We start from the raw sequence: 19,359 nt of genomic DNA, 5'->3' as shown, positions 1-19,359 counted from the left end.
GCGCCGTGTCGCAATCTTTCCGCGCTAACGCCTTTGGGGTTTAACGTCGCGGCATTAAATCTGCAGTGTCGCTGGCGCGCTGCGACATTTTACACGAAAAAGAAGAAAAGGAGTAACAACAACAATGTGTGTAGCGACAAAACAATCAGTGAACCCACCAATCGTCCAAGCGATCTGCGGCGCAACGACATGTGTGTGCGCGCGCAAAGTTACGGACCGCGCGGCAGGTATGAGTAACATGCGCGCAAATGCATGGCAGACGCCAGTCCGACGACAGTTGGCAATGCGTCACCATTACACTTGACTTGTGCGAGCGCTAAGCAACAACGCTTTTTTCGTTGCTATTTTTTGTTCATTTTTTATTTCCCCTTAGGAGCGCGCGTTGCCTGCGTTAGCGCGTCGTTTAAGCTATCATCGTCATCAGCATTGCGGCAAGTTCACCGCACCACCGTTGCAATCTTTCATTCATTCATTCCCACACTCAATGCCGTGTGTGCGCGTTGTCTTTGTGTCAAAGAAATGCCGCCACATGACGCTTACAAATTGTTTTTGTGTGGCACATTCGACGGCGTTGTAGCTGCTGGTTGCCATAGCCATCGCACTCGACGTCGCCATTTAATGCCCATTACCCTGGTCGCCCATTCACCCAGTTGTGTGCCGGTCTGGCCACATTCACTTGCTCCACTTACTCCGCTTACATACCGTTACACGAGTTTGTTGGTGTGTTGCATGCTGTCTTTGGCCCAGCTTTCCATTGCCTTGTGTTGTGTATGGTCTCCATCTGGTTCAGAGCTTGCGAACCGCGTGCTCGTTTGCTGCCGGTTGATGTCTCAATGCGGTGTACGTTGCTCTCAGCGTTGCCATATTCAAAAGCGGAAAGTGCAAATAAATCTCTTTGGTGGTAGTGGGATGTCGTTTTACGGTGATTTGAATGGATTTTACGGCGAATAAATTTTAATGGTTTCCCTCCAAACGGTTTCTCAAAAAATTAAGGTTCGATTTTATTTCAAAATTTCAATTGAAATTAACGATTTTTAGATATATTCCTTTATAGTTTTTGACAAAGCTGCTTTTCTTCCAACATTATGAAATATATACTCTAAACAGTTTTTAAACAACCCAATAAGTGTAAAGTCGATACATATCTTATAAAAGTACATAAATATTATCGATATTTTTTTGCTTTTTATAGTTTTATATACTCTTTGTAGTTTCTGAATAACACTTATCAGTTATTCATAATCTCGAAAGTACAACATCGACAAATTTACATAATGTTAGCGATAATTAATTGTTGATCGATAGTTTTTTAAACTCTTGGTGTTATTTTAATATTATATGTTTAAAGTCGATAAAATATGATTATATTATCGATAATTCATTATTTTTCGATAGCTTTCTACACTATCGAATTTAATAAGCACTTTTATCAGTTATGCGCAACCACAAATGTGTAAAATCGATAACTTTGCATGATGTTATCGATAATTTATTATTTATCGACAGTCTCTTTACTCTATATAACATTTCAAACAATTTAATAAGTTTAAATTCGATAAAATAGAATTATGTTATCGATAACTCATTTTTTCCGATAGTTTTCTATACCCACGATAATATTTTAAATATTTGAAACACTCGAATAAGCACAGTTATGCGCAAGCACAAAAGTGCTATCGCTTATTTTTCCGAACAAAAAAATTTAAGAAATATCGTATTGTCGATAATATGGATATTTTTATCAATACAATCAAATATATGTACATATACATATGTATATGTATGCAAATATGAAGTATCGTATTATCAATAGTTTTGATATTTATATCTTCACATTGCTTATCAAACTTTTCACGAATGAAATTCAGTTTAAAATATATAAAAATTATCGATAACTTTATGAAGCTATCGATAATTTATTGTTTATCGGCAGTTTTCAAGTATTAAAAATACTACGAATAGTTTCCACTAAACCTCGAACATGTTTTCAGTATGAAATATATAAAAATAATCGATATGTTTATATGATGATATCGATAATTTATTTTTTCGGCATTTCACAAATACCAAAAATACTATGGATGGCTTCCACAAAATATCGAACATGTTATCGACAATTTACTTTTTATCGATAATTTTAAACTCATAAAAATATTATAATCGATATATTTGCAGATCAGCTTTCACTGCATGCATTTATTTCTATGTAAATTTTACATCATTAAATTTTTAACTGCAATTTTTCTACCATAGTGACACACTGTATGTCTAGATTACAACAGGTAGGTGGAAAGACTACCGCGTTTATCAGCGCACTTGAGCCGTTCTCCTGGTGAAACACTCAAACTCCGCCACTTCACTTGCTGGTCGCGTATTTTGCGCATTGCCGTTTTTATACCATATCTTTGCGGCCACTAAAGCTAATGCCAGTCTTCAAAGGCTACAACAACTATTGTACATAATGGGAAGGCGCTACAGACCAGCAGCAGACGATTTGTCTGGGCACTAGGTGTTCCACCATTTAACTGCACGACAACAGTTTTCACTTACCACTTCCACACATCCACTCATTTACTCGTACCTTGGGCGCTTTGATTCGCTGTTCCCCCATAAAGAAACGCACAAATCCCTTTTGCGGACAGACAACTGCCAAGTCATAGCTTGTACTATGGCGCTGACACGCACGTTCACACCGCAAGCGAAGGCAATAGAGCGGCAGACAAAGCGTATCACACGCATCACGTGAACGCTGAACAGCACGAGCACGCCAATGAGGCCGGCGACACAGTCAATGCCACTGAAAACGGTTTGTGTTGATTTCGCAGACGATAAAATTGGGTACAACCACAACAACAAAAAAAAGAAAAATAATAAAAGTAAAGTTGCAAGTAGCCCAAATGTAGACCCGGCGGCGGCATTGACAAAAGCAAAGACAGGCGAAGGTAAAGGCAAATGTGCGCTCACGCAGCTCTTTGAGGGTTCCCCAAGCACCAGCAGCAACCTGAGCATTTGCCGTATATGCCGTGAAGCACACAAGAACCCAAGCGCTTTGACGTGTAAGCAGCTTCATGTCGATTAATATGAGCACTACGGTCGCTAACAAACCGTAAGCGGATGCCTCAAGGGTCACTTGTGCGCGCCACATGCCACATGCTTGCTCGTACTACGTTGCCACACCGCCATTGTCAACGCCGGCTCAGCGCACGTTGTCGTCGTCGCCGCCGCCGCCGCACTTGTCATTGACACTGCTTGCTACATATACCGTACGTACGACTCGACTGACTGGAGGGGCTACTTGGCAACATAGACACAGAAGATAGCTGCTTCTTAGTTTCCTCACATACATTTTAACTGCTTTGTTGGCTGCCGGTTGCTGCCAGCTGTCTGCTGAATGGTCTTGTTTGACTATTCGTTCGTTGGAGCGAAATGCTCATTCGTTCAGCAAGCGGCATACGACAAGCCGTCTTTGCGGAAGCCAACAACCCTCTTGGTTGACGGTTGACGGTCGCTTTTATTATGGTCGCAGCTTGGCAATGCTCTGTTGCTCTGCATGTTTTGCCGGCTGCCGGCTGCCAGCTACGGGTTGCCGGTTGCTGACGACTTCTGTGCTGCTCGTAGTCTCCTTGGTAGATAGCGCGTGGGTATTCCCAACAGTGTTAGTCGGGTGCTGGCAAAACATTGCTACAATTCCGCACGTGATGTATTCACTTTGTGGCTGTAATATGAACCCTTGGCAAGCCGGTTGCGTCTGCAGCCGGTGTCTGTGGCATGGCCGGGTCGGGCTTGTTGCTATTGTGCAAATGCTGTTGACGTCTGCCGGTAGTGGCCAGACGTGGAGCGCGTCGCTCGTTGTAAAGATGTGTTGAACATTTTTTCTGTGCTGCATTAGCCCTACCCCCGTCTTCTTTGTCTATTATATGGCTTTGACACTCTACGTTGGCTGACTTTGACCCAAGTCGAACACGGAAATGTTTTTATCGTCGTCTGGTTTTATTAGTTTCAAGGGCAAATCTTATTTGGATTTGGGTCGCTTTTGATATGTAAGTGCACAGTTATGTTTTGCTACTTTGCGTTTTCTTTGATTGTCGCACCAGCCGTACGATGAACTTGGGTTATGATTGCTCAACTGTTGCTCAATGACCCTGATTTCACGCTGTGTCTTTTGTATAGAAATAACTTTAGTCGTTTACGTAATCTTCGACTGTGAAGCAGCTGTTGTTGCTTTCAATAAACTGCATCAGTTGGAGGGGAGTTGTAAATAGTCGTTAAGTTACCCTTCTTAACAAAGTTGTATTGAATTGGGTTGACCCTTTTCTGAAGACTAATTAAATTGATGATTTTGACTACTGATCTCGCTGGGAAAAAACAATTTTGAATAGAAAAAATCATTTTTGATTGATTGAAGTCTTTCAAAGAAGTGTCAAAAGAAGTTTGGAGGGTTAAAATAGCTTATAGTAATATTTTTGAAAAAAATTGTTAAAAAAATAGTTTTTTTAAAAAGCTTCACATTTATCATAGAATAAAAGAATATAAATGAATTTTTTCTGGATATTGATCGACCAGGTCCGATCTGAATAATATATTCGTAGATTATAGTGTTGGCTTTAATGATAATTTATGCCAAATATCGTGAAGATATCTTATCAAATAAAAGAGTACCTACAAGGACTTTATTTTGGCCGTTGTCCAGTAAAAGTGGCTCCAAACAGCTTCTTTGACAAAAAGAAACTTTTAACTTTGTTTAATTTTTAAGGAGTCAATATCCTTTTTTTAACTTATGAGGTCAAATTTTATTTGTTGAATTACTATTTTGTTTAGCTTAGTAAAGTCAACAACCTTTTTTCACTAAGCGAAGGCAACAACCTTTGTTTACATTTGGCTAAATGAACCTTTTGTTTACATTTTATGGTGTCAATGACCCCAATGTTTAATTTTTAAGGAGTCAATTGCCTCTATACTTATGAGCCTTTGTTTACATTTTATCGGGTGAATGACCCTTTGGTTCAACTTAGTAAAGTCAACAACCTCTCTTTGCATTTATTTAAATCAATGGCCCGTTTTGTTTACATTTTCAGTTGTCAATGGCCTCTTTGTTTACATAACGAGTTCAATAAACTTTTCGTTTTGATTTAGCTAACAACTTTTTTTACTTCTGGCGTCAATTACTCTTTTTGTTAACATTTTATGATTTTCATGATCCTTTACATTATGAGGTCAATGATCATTTTTTGTTGACATTTAGTTAAGTTAACAAATTCTATTTACTTTTGGAGTCAAGAGCCCTTTCATTTACACTTTATGATATCAATGACCTTCTTGTTTAGATTTAGTCAAGTCCATTACTTTTTTTACATTTAGTCAATACAACAACCGTTTAATGGAAAAGTAGTAATTTGATTTTAAAAACTTGTTTTAATATTTTTTCCCATATTTTTACTCTGAGGAGGGTATATTAAGTTTGCCATGTAGTTTGTAACACACAGAAGGAAACTTCGGTGACTCTAAAAAATATATGTATATTCACAAAAAACATTAACTTTAATACCCTTCACAAATACAAAATCGTCCCTGCAGAAATCTTTGTATACCTTCTTATGTTATAAGGAACTCACAACAATATCAGGGCTTCGGAGCAGCCAAAGTTAATTTTTTTTATTTGTTTTTACCACCTTGACACGGCAGCACTCTTATTCAGTTTGTTGCATACTTTTATGCGCGCACAGTACGTGTCTGCATTGGCTTTATGACTGCGAGTGCCACAGCGAGCGCATAGCGAAAGTTTCTAGTGTGGCATGAAGACAGCAGCCTGCAGCAGACAGACAAATCCACTAACTGTAAAGTTTTTTAAATCGCTTTGTATGTGTATGTGTGCCATACCGAGTTGACAATAAGATAAAGTTACAATTTTGGCTGCATTTCAAGTTCACCAGTGACTTTTCAGCGTTTCCAGCCACAACTTCAACTGGTAATATGGACCGACGGTGTTTGTTGTACGAGTGAAAATGAAATGAAATTTCAATAAAACCAGCAAATGCGCTATGCTTTTTACAGCTATCAACCCAGCGTACTAGGACAGTGTGGCATGCAACCAGCCGAACGACCGACCGACTAACTGCATGTCATGTGCTGGTTGGCTGGTGCACTGGCACACTTTTGCCACTGCGTTGCACTGCGCCCACATAGTGGAGTCGTGTTGTAGACAACAACAACAAAGCGTCAGCAAAGGATCAATTGCCGGATTGTAAACTTAGGTTGCACGCGCACATAATCTCAATGTTATTTTTTTTTCGGCAAAAAACACAGACACTTTGCTCCAGTTTCCAGCGCTGGTCTGTAAACGCGTGCCGGGCAGCATGCCACATCGCATAGCAATGCACCGTTGTCCAACTGCTGTGCATCCTCACTACATGTTTGCTTATCGATTGTTGGTCTAACCGGCGAGAGAAAACAAAAAGCTAAAAAAATTAGGTGCAGCACCATTCGCGTACGCGAAATTTTCATATTCCATTTGCAACACACATACATACGTACATACTCGCGTTGGTTGTGTGGCAGCCGATGGAGTTTGGCAATGTTGCACTTGGAAACTACAGTTTGTAAATTGTTTTTGTTGTTGTTGTATGTTATGTAGTTACAGCCATTGGCTCTATCAGCGTGTCATCAAAGTGTTGCTACTTTATTGGCTGACAAATAATGGTTGCAGTGAGTTTTGTGCTGCCAACTTGTTGCACGTTGGTGAAATAAAGTTCCTAGTGAGTATTCAATGCAAAGCTGGAACTTTTTTTGAGTGGTGGTTCCATATTAGATGTCAGTTTTATATACTTTTTGAAAACATACTCAACTTTTATTGAATATATCCAACAATTTTGAAAATTGTAGCATACATTCAGGCGCATTGACTTATTTGCAGCTCATAGAATCCACTAGAAGACTTGGATTTATAAATTCAAAAATCGATTGATTATTGACCAAGTAGTAGCCTAAATCTCAAACACATCTGGTAATATAAAATATTTCAATTAAAGAATTGCTTTAGAGTTCGAAAAACTTATATTTTTTGCCGAGGTTGGTAAAAAAAATTAATCATTTGATTGGATCATTAAATTCCCCACTCTAATTTCTACACAAATCTCCGCATAATATCAAGTATTATCACATTATATGCAACTTCTTAAATAACTTCCGCTTAAACCACCTGCTGCTCGCCACAATCACGCCACACTCATGTCAACATCACTCAATATCAAAATCGTTTGAGAAAAAATCTAATAAAACTGTCGTGTCTAACTGGCTTAAGCCTCTATGCGCTTCAGTGATTGGTTAAGTGACTGATTGCGCGTGACTAATCGCTGTCGATGGATTTCTAATTGACCACAAAGCTTCACGTACATGTCAGTCTGTCTGTCAGTTGTTGCCGCTGAAAGACATTCGTAAGGTGTCACACGCACCCAGCTGTAGAGCGTAACATATTTAACAAGCTCCGAGTGTGTTTATATTTATCTACGAATACGTATCTAAATATAAATAGATATGAATATTTTTTTTCAATACATTAGGGTGGTTATAAAATTTTAATTTTATTATTTTTTTATATTTTACGAATGTTTGATGTTTAACTAAAATGTAAATAGATGTGAACAAATTTTTTAAGTACATTAGGGTGGTTGTAATTTTTTATTTCTATTAAAAACACTTATTTTTTGGGCAAAATTTAATTAATATACATATATAGATGAGTACTTATATAAATATAAATAAAAAATTATTTTTTTTTTACATACATATTAGGGCGATTTTAATATTTCTATGAAATTTAATTATTTTTTCAGCACTATTTGACTTTTACTTATCCCCAAATGGAAATCTTTATATAATTAAGTGCCAATATTTTATATAACTATATAATTAGGGTGGTTCTAATTTTATATTTTTATTTGAAATACTTATTTTTTCAGCAATGTTTAATTTATACTTACCGACGAGTATACTTTTAAATGTAAACACTTATGAATGAGTTTTTCTGAATATTTCTTTTACATTTGGTTGGTTTTATTTTTTACTATCATTTAATATTAGCAATATTTCATTTACATTCTTTACGAGGGAGTTTCTGAATATACATATTTTATTGCTACAATAATTTGTTCATACATTAGGGTTGTTCTAATTATTTAATTTCATTTAAAAAATCGGTTTGTTGAACAAAATTGGACTTTTATTTGTCTGCACGTGTCTATCTTAATGTAAAAAATGTGATTTTTTTTACATATTTATCATATCTATCATTGAAAATAGGACATACGTATGTATGTACCTATATTTATCTATTGATTTTGGAAAAATATGAATTTTAATTTTTTTCATTTAAAAAATATAACAGCAAAAATTTCAAAATTTACAATAAGATATATACATATGTATGTACATATATATAACGACCTAATGCTCTAATATGAAATGGGCTCATTCTCCAACTATGTATGTTACGACCCTAATTCCCTAATAAGGTAGGAAATTCTTTTGTAAAGGTAAAAACTAGAATAACAAAAATGTTATTTATCGTAAAATTTTTAATAGAATAAGTACCACCCTATTAACCTCATTTTTAACTTTTATCAATATTTAAAAAAAAAATTTAACTATCGAAATTGTTACTTAAAACAACAAAAAACAGGTAAACAGAACAACCCTAATACATTTATTCTCCTACTATATTACGAAACCTGATGCTCTAATAAGAAAGGAATTTTTGTCAACTTAAAAAATAGAAAAACAAAACATTGTATTTACTTTAAAATTTTAAAAGAAGAAGTACCTCCCTAATACTCTCATTTTCAATACCTTTAAAAGCTTCTGTAACCAACGAAATTGTAAATTAAAAGAACAAAAAACGAGGAAAACAGAACAACACTAATGCATTAATTCTTCAATTTTATTAAGACCCTAATTCCCTAATAAAAAAAGAGTTTTTGTCAAATTAAAAAAATACAAAACAAATTTTTTTTTAATTTTTAATAGAAGAAGTACCACCCTAATACTCTAATTTTCATTTTTTATCAATACCTTAAAAATTCTGTAGCGAACGAAATTGTAAATTAAAAGAACAAAAAACGAGGAAAACAGAACAACTCTAATGCATTCATTCTTCAGTTTTATTAAGATCCTAATTCCCCAATAAAAAAAGAATTTTTGTCAAATTAAAAAAATACAAAATCAAAATTTTTTTAAAATTTTTTTATAGTACCACCCTAATACTCTAATTTTCATTTTTTATCAATACCTTAAAAATTCTGTAGCGAACGAAATTGTAAATTAAAATAACAAAAACGAGGAATACAGAACACCCCTAATGCATTCATTCTCCAACCACGCGTCAAGCAGTCTACACAGTTGCAAAGCGATTACACAAACTTTACAATTTCCTCATAGCTACAATGCAACGCACAACCAATTAACGGCACACGGCAATCGACCAACAAATGGCTACTAAGTGGCAGCAGCAAAAAAAATCGAAATCGCCGTGCCACCACTCAATATGTCTGCTGATGTTGCACATTGGTTGCCGGCATGCGTTTATGTGCGTGTCCACTGCACTGGTCACACTGCAGTTGTCGCAGCAACCACACCAGCTTTACAATGTTGAAGAACTGCCATTACACGTTGTTGTTGTTGTTGTTGTTCTTGTATAAACACCACGCGGCGCGTGGTGGCAACAAAGCTAAACCGTTTGACATATCAGCTTTTACGATTTGCTGCTGCTTTTTTTTATGCTACTCTTTTTTACCGCCTTTGTTTTTGTCATGCCTGGTGCTGCGCGCACTTCTTTGCGGCCGTGAAGTCATTTGATGTTTTACGTCATGCCGGGCGCGCACACACTTTTACGCTTACACATATGAGGTACATATAGCTAGGTGAGCGCGCGCGTTCAAATAGTCAATTTGTTTGCATGACAGGCAGCGCGACGCCTGTCTTAACGTCTATGACGCTGTCTTTGCGTACAACGACAACAAAATGCGGCAATCAAAGCAAACGGCGCGCCGCGCCACCGCGACCTGCATCACCTAGAGGCGCGCGTTGTTAAGCGGCATAATTGAGACATTTTGGCCTTGGCGCATGCCATTACGTGTGCCACACAATGATTTTTGTATTAGTGTGTCTGTGTGTGTGTGGTGAGTGCATGTGCGTGCGCGCCTCACTGTCAGCGTCTTGACAGCAACAGATACCACACTAGCGGCGCGTTGTGTCTGTCCCTGGCAGTCATGCAACTGACACCTGCCCCTTCTATTGCGCGACTCGTCGTTCACTGAAAAGCGACAACAACACACGTTCCAATGGCACGGTTCAACCGCATTTCAATGTACGTTCAGCTTTTGGGGGCTCGTCTCGCTGTGGCTGCCAACACACCATGTCGGTCGTATGCCTGGTGCTTGCCACCATGCCAGACGCACGCGTCATTTATGTGCGCTTATGTATGTTGCCGGCGTTGGCTTGTGGCGTTGCTGTGATCTCAATGCGCAACGCAGTTTGCTGTCAGCGCATTCATTCATTCATACGTGCATGCGCGCGTCCGTCCGTCCATTCGTTCGTTCGTTCATACCGACATTTTATTGTTGTTGTTGGCACTTTAGCAAATCACCGGCCACGCCGAGTCACACAACGTTTGGCTTGCCGCCGCAATTGGCATGAGTGATTCGGTCACGTTATACCCACAAATGTCCACAAAATGCCAGACCCAGCCAGATCCGGCAACCGGCCAGACATTTAGCCAGCCAACAATCACGGACAGCGCAAAACAACCAAAATGCGAAACGGCAGCCAACGCCTCTGTGGCACAGCTGGCATTGCGGCGCTTGGGGTCCGTCTAGCTTACATAATGCCACATTGAAATGCCCGGCGCCGATCACTGCCGTGGCGCTGAAGTGCCGTTGTCTGCGCAAACTTTTTTCTGGAGCGCTTAACAGCTCACCTCAGTTATTATGGTTTTTGTTTTTGTTTTTACATTTTGGCTTTGGTTTTGATTTTGTTTCACCAAGCTGTCATCACAATGGCTTATAGCACCGGCGGCGTTGCTGAGCAGCCGGCTGGCAGTTGCCTTGCCTTGACTATCTGGGTCAAGCCGATTTGGGTTTTGTGAATACGTTGTGTAAGTGTGTGTGTGCGTGCGTGTGCGCAATAAAAAGGCAGTAACAAAAACGTATGCATTGAAAGCAAAATCGACTTGTGTACCTTATAAGCAAAAACAACAACGACAACAAAAACAACAACAAAAAAGCTGCAAACAATACTTTACAGCTAAAACGCGTGCCCAAATCTCAAGCGTCACCTACAAAAGCCGCACCGCGCGCAACATTTAGGCGTTCATTCGCCTGACTGGCTGTGTAGCGCACACCACACAGCCACACGGTAGCTACAACGTACACCGCAGTGCCCTAAGGCGCAACAACAACACGCAAGCATACGCGCAACAACAATACACGGGCATACGCGCAACTTGTTGCTCATTCAGTCTTATTGCGAAAGCCATCATATACCGTTACTTTTGCTTGCGCCGCTGCTGGTAGCAGCAATTATTTGCGCGCGCTCAAGTTCAGTGCCAAGGTCTGCGCCGTCCAACACATGCCTACATACACACACAGAAGCCTACATCGTCGACAACGGTAGTCAATGGCTTGTATGAAATCCCTGCTGTTGCTGGGGCGCATGTTTATGACTTCCTCGTTGTTGTTGTTGTTTGCATGTTATTTCTTTTTTTGTTTTTGTATACTCTTTTAGGTCCATCTCAAACAGCACGCGCTAACAACTCCCGCTGGCTAACTAACACTGACACTTCTGTGTCAAGGTCACGCTCGCCGTCTGCCATACAACCATACACAGAGTTGCGCACACAAAGCGCGCAACAACAACAAAAGTTCCGTATCATGCTGCGCACACGGTCGTTGTAGACGTCTAGCTGCTGCCTGTTGCTTGCTTGCGGCTGGCGGCTGGCGTCTGTGGCAACTTTTCTTACTTGTAAATGCTGGGCGTTGAAGTGTGAAAAGTGTCCGCTTAATGTAATCGTCGGCCCTTTTGTGACCCTTTTGCGATCCCTGCTTGCTGGGCGTGCAAAAAATTGAAGTCGCAGACACTCAGTTGCCCAGCGCTCCCCTGTTGTTGACGCTTTAACCCTTTTCATTTGCGTTCCATTTTTATTTTAATCTTTTTTTTGTGTAGAAAATATATTAAATGAACTTTGCGCTCACCCTCGGTGGCATGCCGCATGAATGCGTCCCCTAAACTTCTACTTTTCCTTCAGCTTTGTTGTTTGCGCGTGTGTTCATATCCTTATCCAGCGGCTTTTTCTTCCGAAAACTTTTTATTTCCGCATTTTTTTGCGTAAAACAAGCATTGCGCTTGTAAGCTGCCTTATGGCGCCAGCCAAGTGCCCACTCAAGTTGTGGCACGTCGTGCTGTAAGCAACCTTGCCTGTTGCTTCTGTAAATGTCCTTTTACGCCTTTGTCGCTCATTTACGCTGTGACATTGTATAATCTTGGCGTACATGTGCTTGCGTGGCCGGCAGCAGCCCCTGCGTGTCGTCGTTGTCGCCTTCCTTCATTGATATTGCTCAATAAGCATGCTTGAGCATATTACTACGCTATAAAACGTTTAGCGTCGCTTTACCTTACGCTCCTGCGGGCGAAATACACACTGCTACCCAAACAACAGCACAATTACTCATTGCTGTCACAACAACGAGTCAACGACTGCCTTGCATCTTCGCAGCTGATCCTTTTTGCTAAGCAGCGCCAGCGGCGTCTTTTGCGTTGCGTGCGCTTTGGTCGTCCTTTGGCGGCGGGTCTTGTGCTTTCTTCGAATTATTATTTTATATATCACCTTTTTTCTGGTCATTCAGTCATTCAGCAGACGGTTCATTGTATTATTTGCATTATGTCGGTGTGTCTCAGCGAATTTTTCTACAACTTTTTTTATATTTTTTGCTTTGGATTCCTGCCTCTTGTTGCGCGCGTATTCCCCTTCTACCACGCAATAAGTCTTTCTCTATGTCTATAGCCAGGTCCCAGCCACAATGTCTGCATGCCGTCTAGTCCGTCCGCAAATGATTCGTTTCTTATTGAGTGGCCTCTACCTTACTCCTTACTTACACTTACTCCGTGCGTCCTTTCTCGCTCATTCATTCCTTGTGGCAGCTTGTGGCTGGCGTTTTACGTTTCTTAACTTTTTCTTAGAAAAGCATTGCATGCGAACCTTTTCGGGTTGTTTGACCTTTTCTCGCTCGCATATATTTATTGCCTGCCAACGTAATGTCGCCGCAACAGGCTGTTAAGGATATCCCTTCCGTTGCCACAAGCAGTTTTGTTATAAGTATTTTTCATGTTTACGGTTTACTTGCCATTCACGCGCTCATTCAAATAATATTTGTCGGTAATCGTTTGGTTTACATTTTTCCAGCAGAATTCTCAGCTTTTTCGGCTGTATGACTTTTCGTCTGTTGCCCTGGTGCTATTGTGTCGTCATGCCGTTTGTGGCAAGCTGCTATTTTTAGTTGTTTGAAAAGGAAATTTTTTCAGCAACAAAAAAGCTGAATAAGTATTTAATGCATGTTGATGATATGGGTTGAAGTAAGTGACCTTGTAATATATTTTTTGGTAGGTCGTAATAGCAAAAGATGTCAACAAACTTGTCATGACCTAGTCCTTTTGTTACGTGAAGTTGTTTTGTTGAACGGTTTAAGTAACGATGGAAGTAGGGGAGCTTTACAATCATATTTTCAATAAAAAAAATGTATTTTCATGGTAATCACGGCGTTTGTCTCCACTTGGATTGAGAATGTGTGCGTCTTCCGTTGATTACTACTTCATTACAAAAATGGTAGGTAAAGTTGGAATTGTGGTCAAAAGATTTGTTTTATCATTTCGTCAGCTTTCTTTTGATTCTTTTGGTATTTTTTCATAATTATACTATATTATTTATTGTAGCAAATCTGAAATAAGTTGTGTTTTGCAATAAAAAAGTAACCAATTTCTTAATTTTAAGTTATAATACTTTGTTTTTTGTTCAAAATATGTAGAAATAAGCAAATTGGTACATCAGCGCCATCTAAGGTCTACTTTCGTTGAAGATAAGTTTGAAAAGCTGATTATTTCAAATCATATATCTCAAAAAAAGTTCCAAAAGCTGTTTCTTTCAAATCGCATATCTCAAAAATAAATTAGAAATCAGCTTGTTCGAACAGAAAAATATTTTTCTTAACCCAAAAAGTTATATTAAGCTTAAATAAGTAATTCCTTGTTTATATGGAACTCAACTTAATTATTATTTTAAAGAACTTTGATACTTTTCATACGACTTTAAAGATTTTTTAGAATTAAAATTTTGTAATAGAAATTTTTGCTTTAATAAAAAATTTATTAAAAACTAAATTGCCAACAATTGGGTAATTTTATACAACAGCGCCATCTAGTAGAAGCTTTAGGTAAAAATAAATATCAAGCTATAATTTGAGTGTTCCAAAATATAAAGATTCCTCAACTTGTTTCAAAGAACATAAAAGTACAAATTAAAATCCCAGAAACCTATAAAAGTGGATCCTTAATGAAAGAAACATGGATTGAAAAATAATTCTTAAGCAAATAAGCGGTTTTGCGCAGCAGCGCCATCTAGTAAAAGCTTCAAGTGGCAAGAATGTTCAATTTGATAATTAAACAATTTTTATTATTTTATTTTTTATAAAAAAATTTTATGATTTCAAAACTTTTTACAAAGCGTTAAAAGTTAATAATTATTATCTCAGGAATAAAAAAATCTTAAAATAAAATATTTTATTATTTCAAAACTTTTACAAAGCCTTAATAGGTAATAATTTTTAACTCAAAAACCATAAAATAAAAGCGCGTACTAAGCAGCTTGAAAAAAGTCAATGGAAACCTTACATAAAAAGCATACTTAGAGCTTCCACATTTCGTTTGTAGAAAAAAAAGTTTTTAAAAAATTTTAGGAGAGCTTTTTAAAAGCTTTTAGGAGAGGTTTTTAAAAGCTTTTTTTCATTGAGATATGTGTGACCAATAAAAAATTAAAATATATTGTTAAAATATTATTTTCCTTAATTTAGCAGTAAATATATGAAGTTGATTAAGTTTATACCTAAATGAACTCATAATCTATACTTATACATAACCTCGAATTTATTGCAACTTTCTTACTTTCAATATTTTGTCAAAAATGTGAAATGCTGACGCTTACATCTTCGCAGCTGCATGAATATGATATTATTCATGCATTTTTTATTTCATTTATTGCTTCAGCCTTCTTCAATTAACTTATCCTTCCTATAATTGTATATCCTTTACATAATCGTATAAATAACTAAATTGATTTATGCCGACAATTTAAAATTGCATTGAGTTATACAGCCAACTAATAAAATACATAAATAACGGCATTTACGAAATTCCAAAATAAACGTAAATCATTTCTAACGATTACATAACTAGTTAAACGCCTAGCATTAAATATGTGTAGGTATATATGACAGCAGTTGTCTAAGAAATATCACTTTAAGAACTAAATTGCGACACAACTAAACGACACTTAACTTAAGCGGCAGCCGAAATTGCGAAATCGTTCAATTGCGGCATTTTAATAGCCATAAAATATTTATAGCCGCAGCCTCATGACTTTAAACACGTCAAAGTAACTCATACGCCGTCGCATACTTGTGCACAAAGATATTGTTTTATGAATTAAATAAATACACTAATACTAAGGTTTGGATATGGCGTTATGAGCGTGTTTTTCAGAGGTTTTCATAGCTTTTTGTATGACATATATAATTTATATAATTATTTGAAACTTTGAGAATAAACATAATCGTCTAGCTGTCTCTATATACGTGAACTAGTTCCATAGTATTAGATATGTGAAACTAAAATTTTGCACAGACGCCTTACTAGCAAAGGTATTACACATTTGTCGAAATCGCCGATATCAGAACACTATAGCATATAGCTGTCATATAAACAGTACGATCAAAATCAAGTTCTTATATGGAAAACTTTTTATTTGGCGAGCTATCTCTATAAAATTTAGTACAAATTTTTAGCTTTGGGGATGCTACAATCTCCGAAAAAATTGTTCAGATCGAACTGCTATAGCATATAGCTGCCATACAAACTCTTATATGGAAAACTTTTTTATTTGGCAAGATATTTACATGAAATTTTACACAGATTAGTCTGAGAGTTTATACTACAAACCCCGTACAAATTTTTGAGATTGACTCACTATTGCACATGGCTGCCATACATGCTCATTAGGCCTTGTACAGAAACATTTGTTTATTTGACAAGATATCTTCATGAAATTTGGCGCGAGTTCAGATAGAAGCCAAAGCTACAATATCCAAAGAAATTGTTCAGATCGGATCACTATAGCATATAGATGCCATACAAACTGGCCTATCCAAACCAAGTTCTTGTAGGGAAAACTTTTTTATTTGACGAGGTATCTTTATGAAATTTGGCACATAGTATAGTATAAGAAAACACTATAATCTGCAATGAAATTGTTTCGATCGGATCACCTTAGCATATAGCTGCCATACAAACTGACTTATAAGAAGTGCTTCTGTGAAGGTTATTATAGCTCTCGTACAGCCACAGTTAATTTTTTTCCTATTCTTAATGTATTTAAACCTAAAAGTATGAGTTTTTGTTGCCTTTGTTTTTGTTATTTATCAAAAAAATAGTTTACCTCATCATAATAATACGATTTTAGTATCATATATGGTATGTACTATTAACAAATATTAAAATGCATTGGAAACAATCGGTTTTTTCGCTCATATACATACATATTTCTATACTTCTAAGCACTTATTGTCGTCTATTTACTCCAACTTCTTACCACCTGCTGATTACCTAGCTTTTATTAAGCGCACATACTCTAATGCTGTACCTAAGCAACACACACATATATATACTTATATAACAAACTTACGATATCTCATCGCGTACTTCATATGCCCCTCACTGTAGTTATTGCTCTTATTTGCAGCGTTTGCTTTCTTTCTGCTTATTGCTGTTGTTGTTTTAGTCATTTGCGCCATTATTCTCTTCACGACAACGAAATTGCAGCAATAAATTTGAAATTCAATTTAAAATGAACATAAATTGTTGAGACTTTCGAAACATGTCATTTTAAAACATTTTCCAAATTAACAACGGCACGCATACAAGCGCAAAACACATGCACAAGCACTTAATCTGTATGTAAATACAATACATACATATTTTGTATGTGTGTGTGTGTGATATGTAGGCTTGCGCGGGTAAGATCTCTCGCGTGTGTTATTAATTTTCGCCGTATTCGGCTCGAGCGCAACTTAATCACAGCAAACCAAGCGTGTATTCATTTAAAAGTGCTTCTTGCGCAAGTATTTCGCTCGCATACACATACATATACACGCGTACAACGGTATGTGTAAATATAAGCGCTTATTGCTGCTAACTTGCACATTTTCGCGTTCATTTAAATTCTCGCTGGCTGCCTTGCCAGCAACGGCTGCCGGAATTAAGCGCTTTAAGCACAGCAATTTCATATTTTCTTTGCTTCTTCTCTTTTGCGGGAAAATTTCATATATTTTTTTTTCGTTTTTTTATTTATTTTTTACTTTTTGCTCATTTTCTGCGCTCGTTAATTTCTTGCATTTTCCGCATTTTATTTTTATTTATTACTTATTTTCATTTTATATTATGTGCTGCTTTCGTTATGCTTCTTCTTCTATGTAAATATATATTGTGCACTCATGAAGCTTATGGAAATATAACTTTATATTCTTACATATATGTAAATATATGAGTGTAAGTTTTTTGCTATATATACATACATACATAAATACATATGTACATACATATCAATATGTATATACATAGATATATACTTATTGCTAAAGCATAGCGATAGCATGTATTAAATCGCTCAACAGCCACCACCAATATTCCGCCATCTACTTTTCAATATACTCATTCACATTACTTAGCAGGTTCCACCCTCTCATACACATAGTACTACATAACTATAAAGAAATGTATGTAGTATGTAGCATATCTTCAGGGGCTCCTATATGCCTGTGCGAAAAAATTTTAAACTTATATACAAAATTTTAATTTTTCTAATTTTGATTTTCAAATTTTTTGTAACTAATAGCTTAAGAAATTAAATTCTTTTGAAATTCATATTTTTTGAAATGCATATTTTTTGAAATGCATATTTTTCGAAATTAAAATTTTCCGAAATTCAAATGAAATGAAAACATTTTGAAATGCAAGATTTAAATTTAGAAGTTGAAATTTGTCGAAAATAATTTTTTTTCAAATTTAAAACTTTTTTTAACTTATATTTTTCGAAATTAAAACATTTTGTAATGCAAGACTCAAATTTTGAAATTTAAATTTCCGAAATTAAAAGTTTTTTAAATTCAAATTTTTCGAAATACCAGTTTTTTCGAAAAACAAATATTTTGATATTGAAATTTTTTAAAATTTAAAATTTTCCAATTTTGATTTAAAAAATTTTTTTAAACTAATACATTCAGAAACTTAAATTTTTTCGAATTTAGAAGTTCTTGAAATTCATATTTCTCGAAGTTCCGACTTTTCAAAATTTAAATTTTTCAGAGTTCAAATTTTTCGAAATTTACATTTTTCTAAACCGAAACATTTTGAAATTTCAAATTTAGAGACTTATTTCCGAAATTAAAAATTTCCGAAATTAAAATTTTTTTGAAATTCAAACATTTTGACATTTTAATATTTCGATTTTTAAATTTTTCGAATTTCAATTTATAATTAAAATTAATATTTTATCATATTTTTACATTATTTAAAAAATATTTTCTAACACTGTCAAATTTCTACTTCCACTCAACCATTAATTTCCTGCAGGACACCCATTTATGTACATTTAGCACATTTACTTTGTAAATTAATATGTGTGCGCTGATTTATGCCATTCCATATAAACATTCATAAGCATACATATGTACATATATAAACGTAAGTAAATTTGTGCCGCCATTTTCTTACGCCAGCAATGAATTTAACTTTTTTTTAACATATTTTCATTCATTTGGTACATTTTTCGCATTGTTTTATATTATTTTCCAACGTAAGGTTAAAATAGAGCGGGTGGAAGGAGAAAACAATGCATTGTAAGAAAAATAGTTTATTTCATATTAATGATTTCCGTATTCAATACCGTAGACGATAATTTTTTTAAATATTAAAAAAAATGTTGGATAAAATTCTAGTTTTTGTTTTATAAAATCTAAAATTCATTGTGGCGGAATTCATTCAATATAATTA

The 19,359-nt window shown here is 36.1% G+C and overlaps 1 protein-coding gene across 1 annotated transcript in view; it reads left to right on the top strand.

The window, feature by feature from the left end:
- LOC120777050 (DNA N6-methyl adenine demethylase-like) overlaps nt 1–11,942 on the top strand; it is a 132,736-nt gene extending 120,794 nt beyond the window's left edge. The window contains exon 5 of the mRNA XM_040108161.1: nt 11,773–11,942. Within this exon, the coding sequence (XP_039964095.1) occupies nt 11,773–11,942 (170 nt within the window). The remainder of the gene's footprint in view (nt 1–11,772) is intronic.
- Nucleotides 11,943–19,359: the final 7,417 nt, after the last annotated feature.

This window comes from Bactrocera tryoni, chromosome 5 (genome assembly GCF_016617805.1).
Source record: "Bactrocera tryoni isolate S06 chromosome 5, CSIRO_BtryS06_freeze2, whole genome shotgun sequence".
Classification (NCBI taxonomy): domain Eukaryota; kingdom Metazoa; phylum Arthropoda; class Insecta; order Diptera; family Tephritidae; genus Bactrocera; species Bactrocera tryoni.
This window is presented reverse-complemented; position numbering and strand designations above follow the sequence as displayed.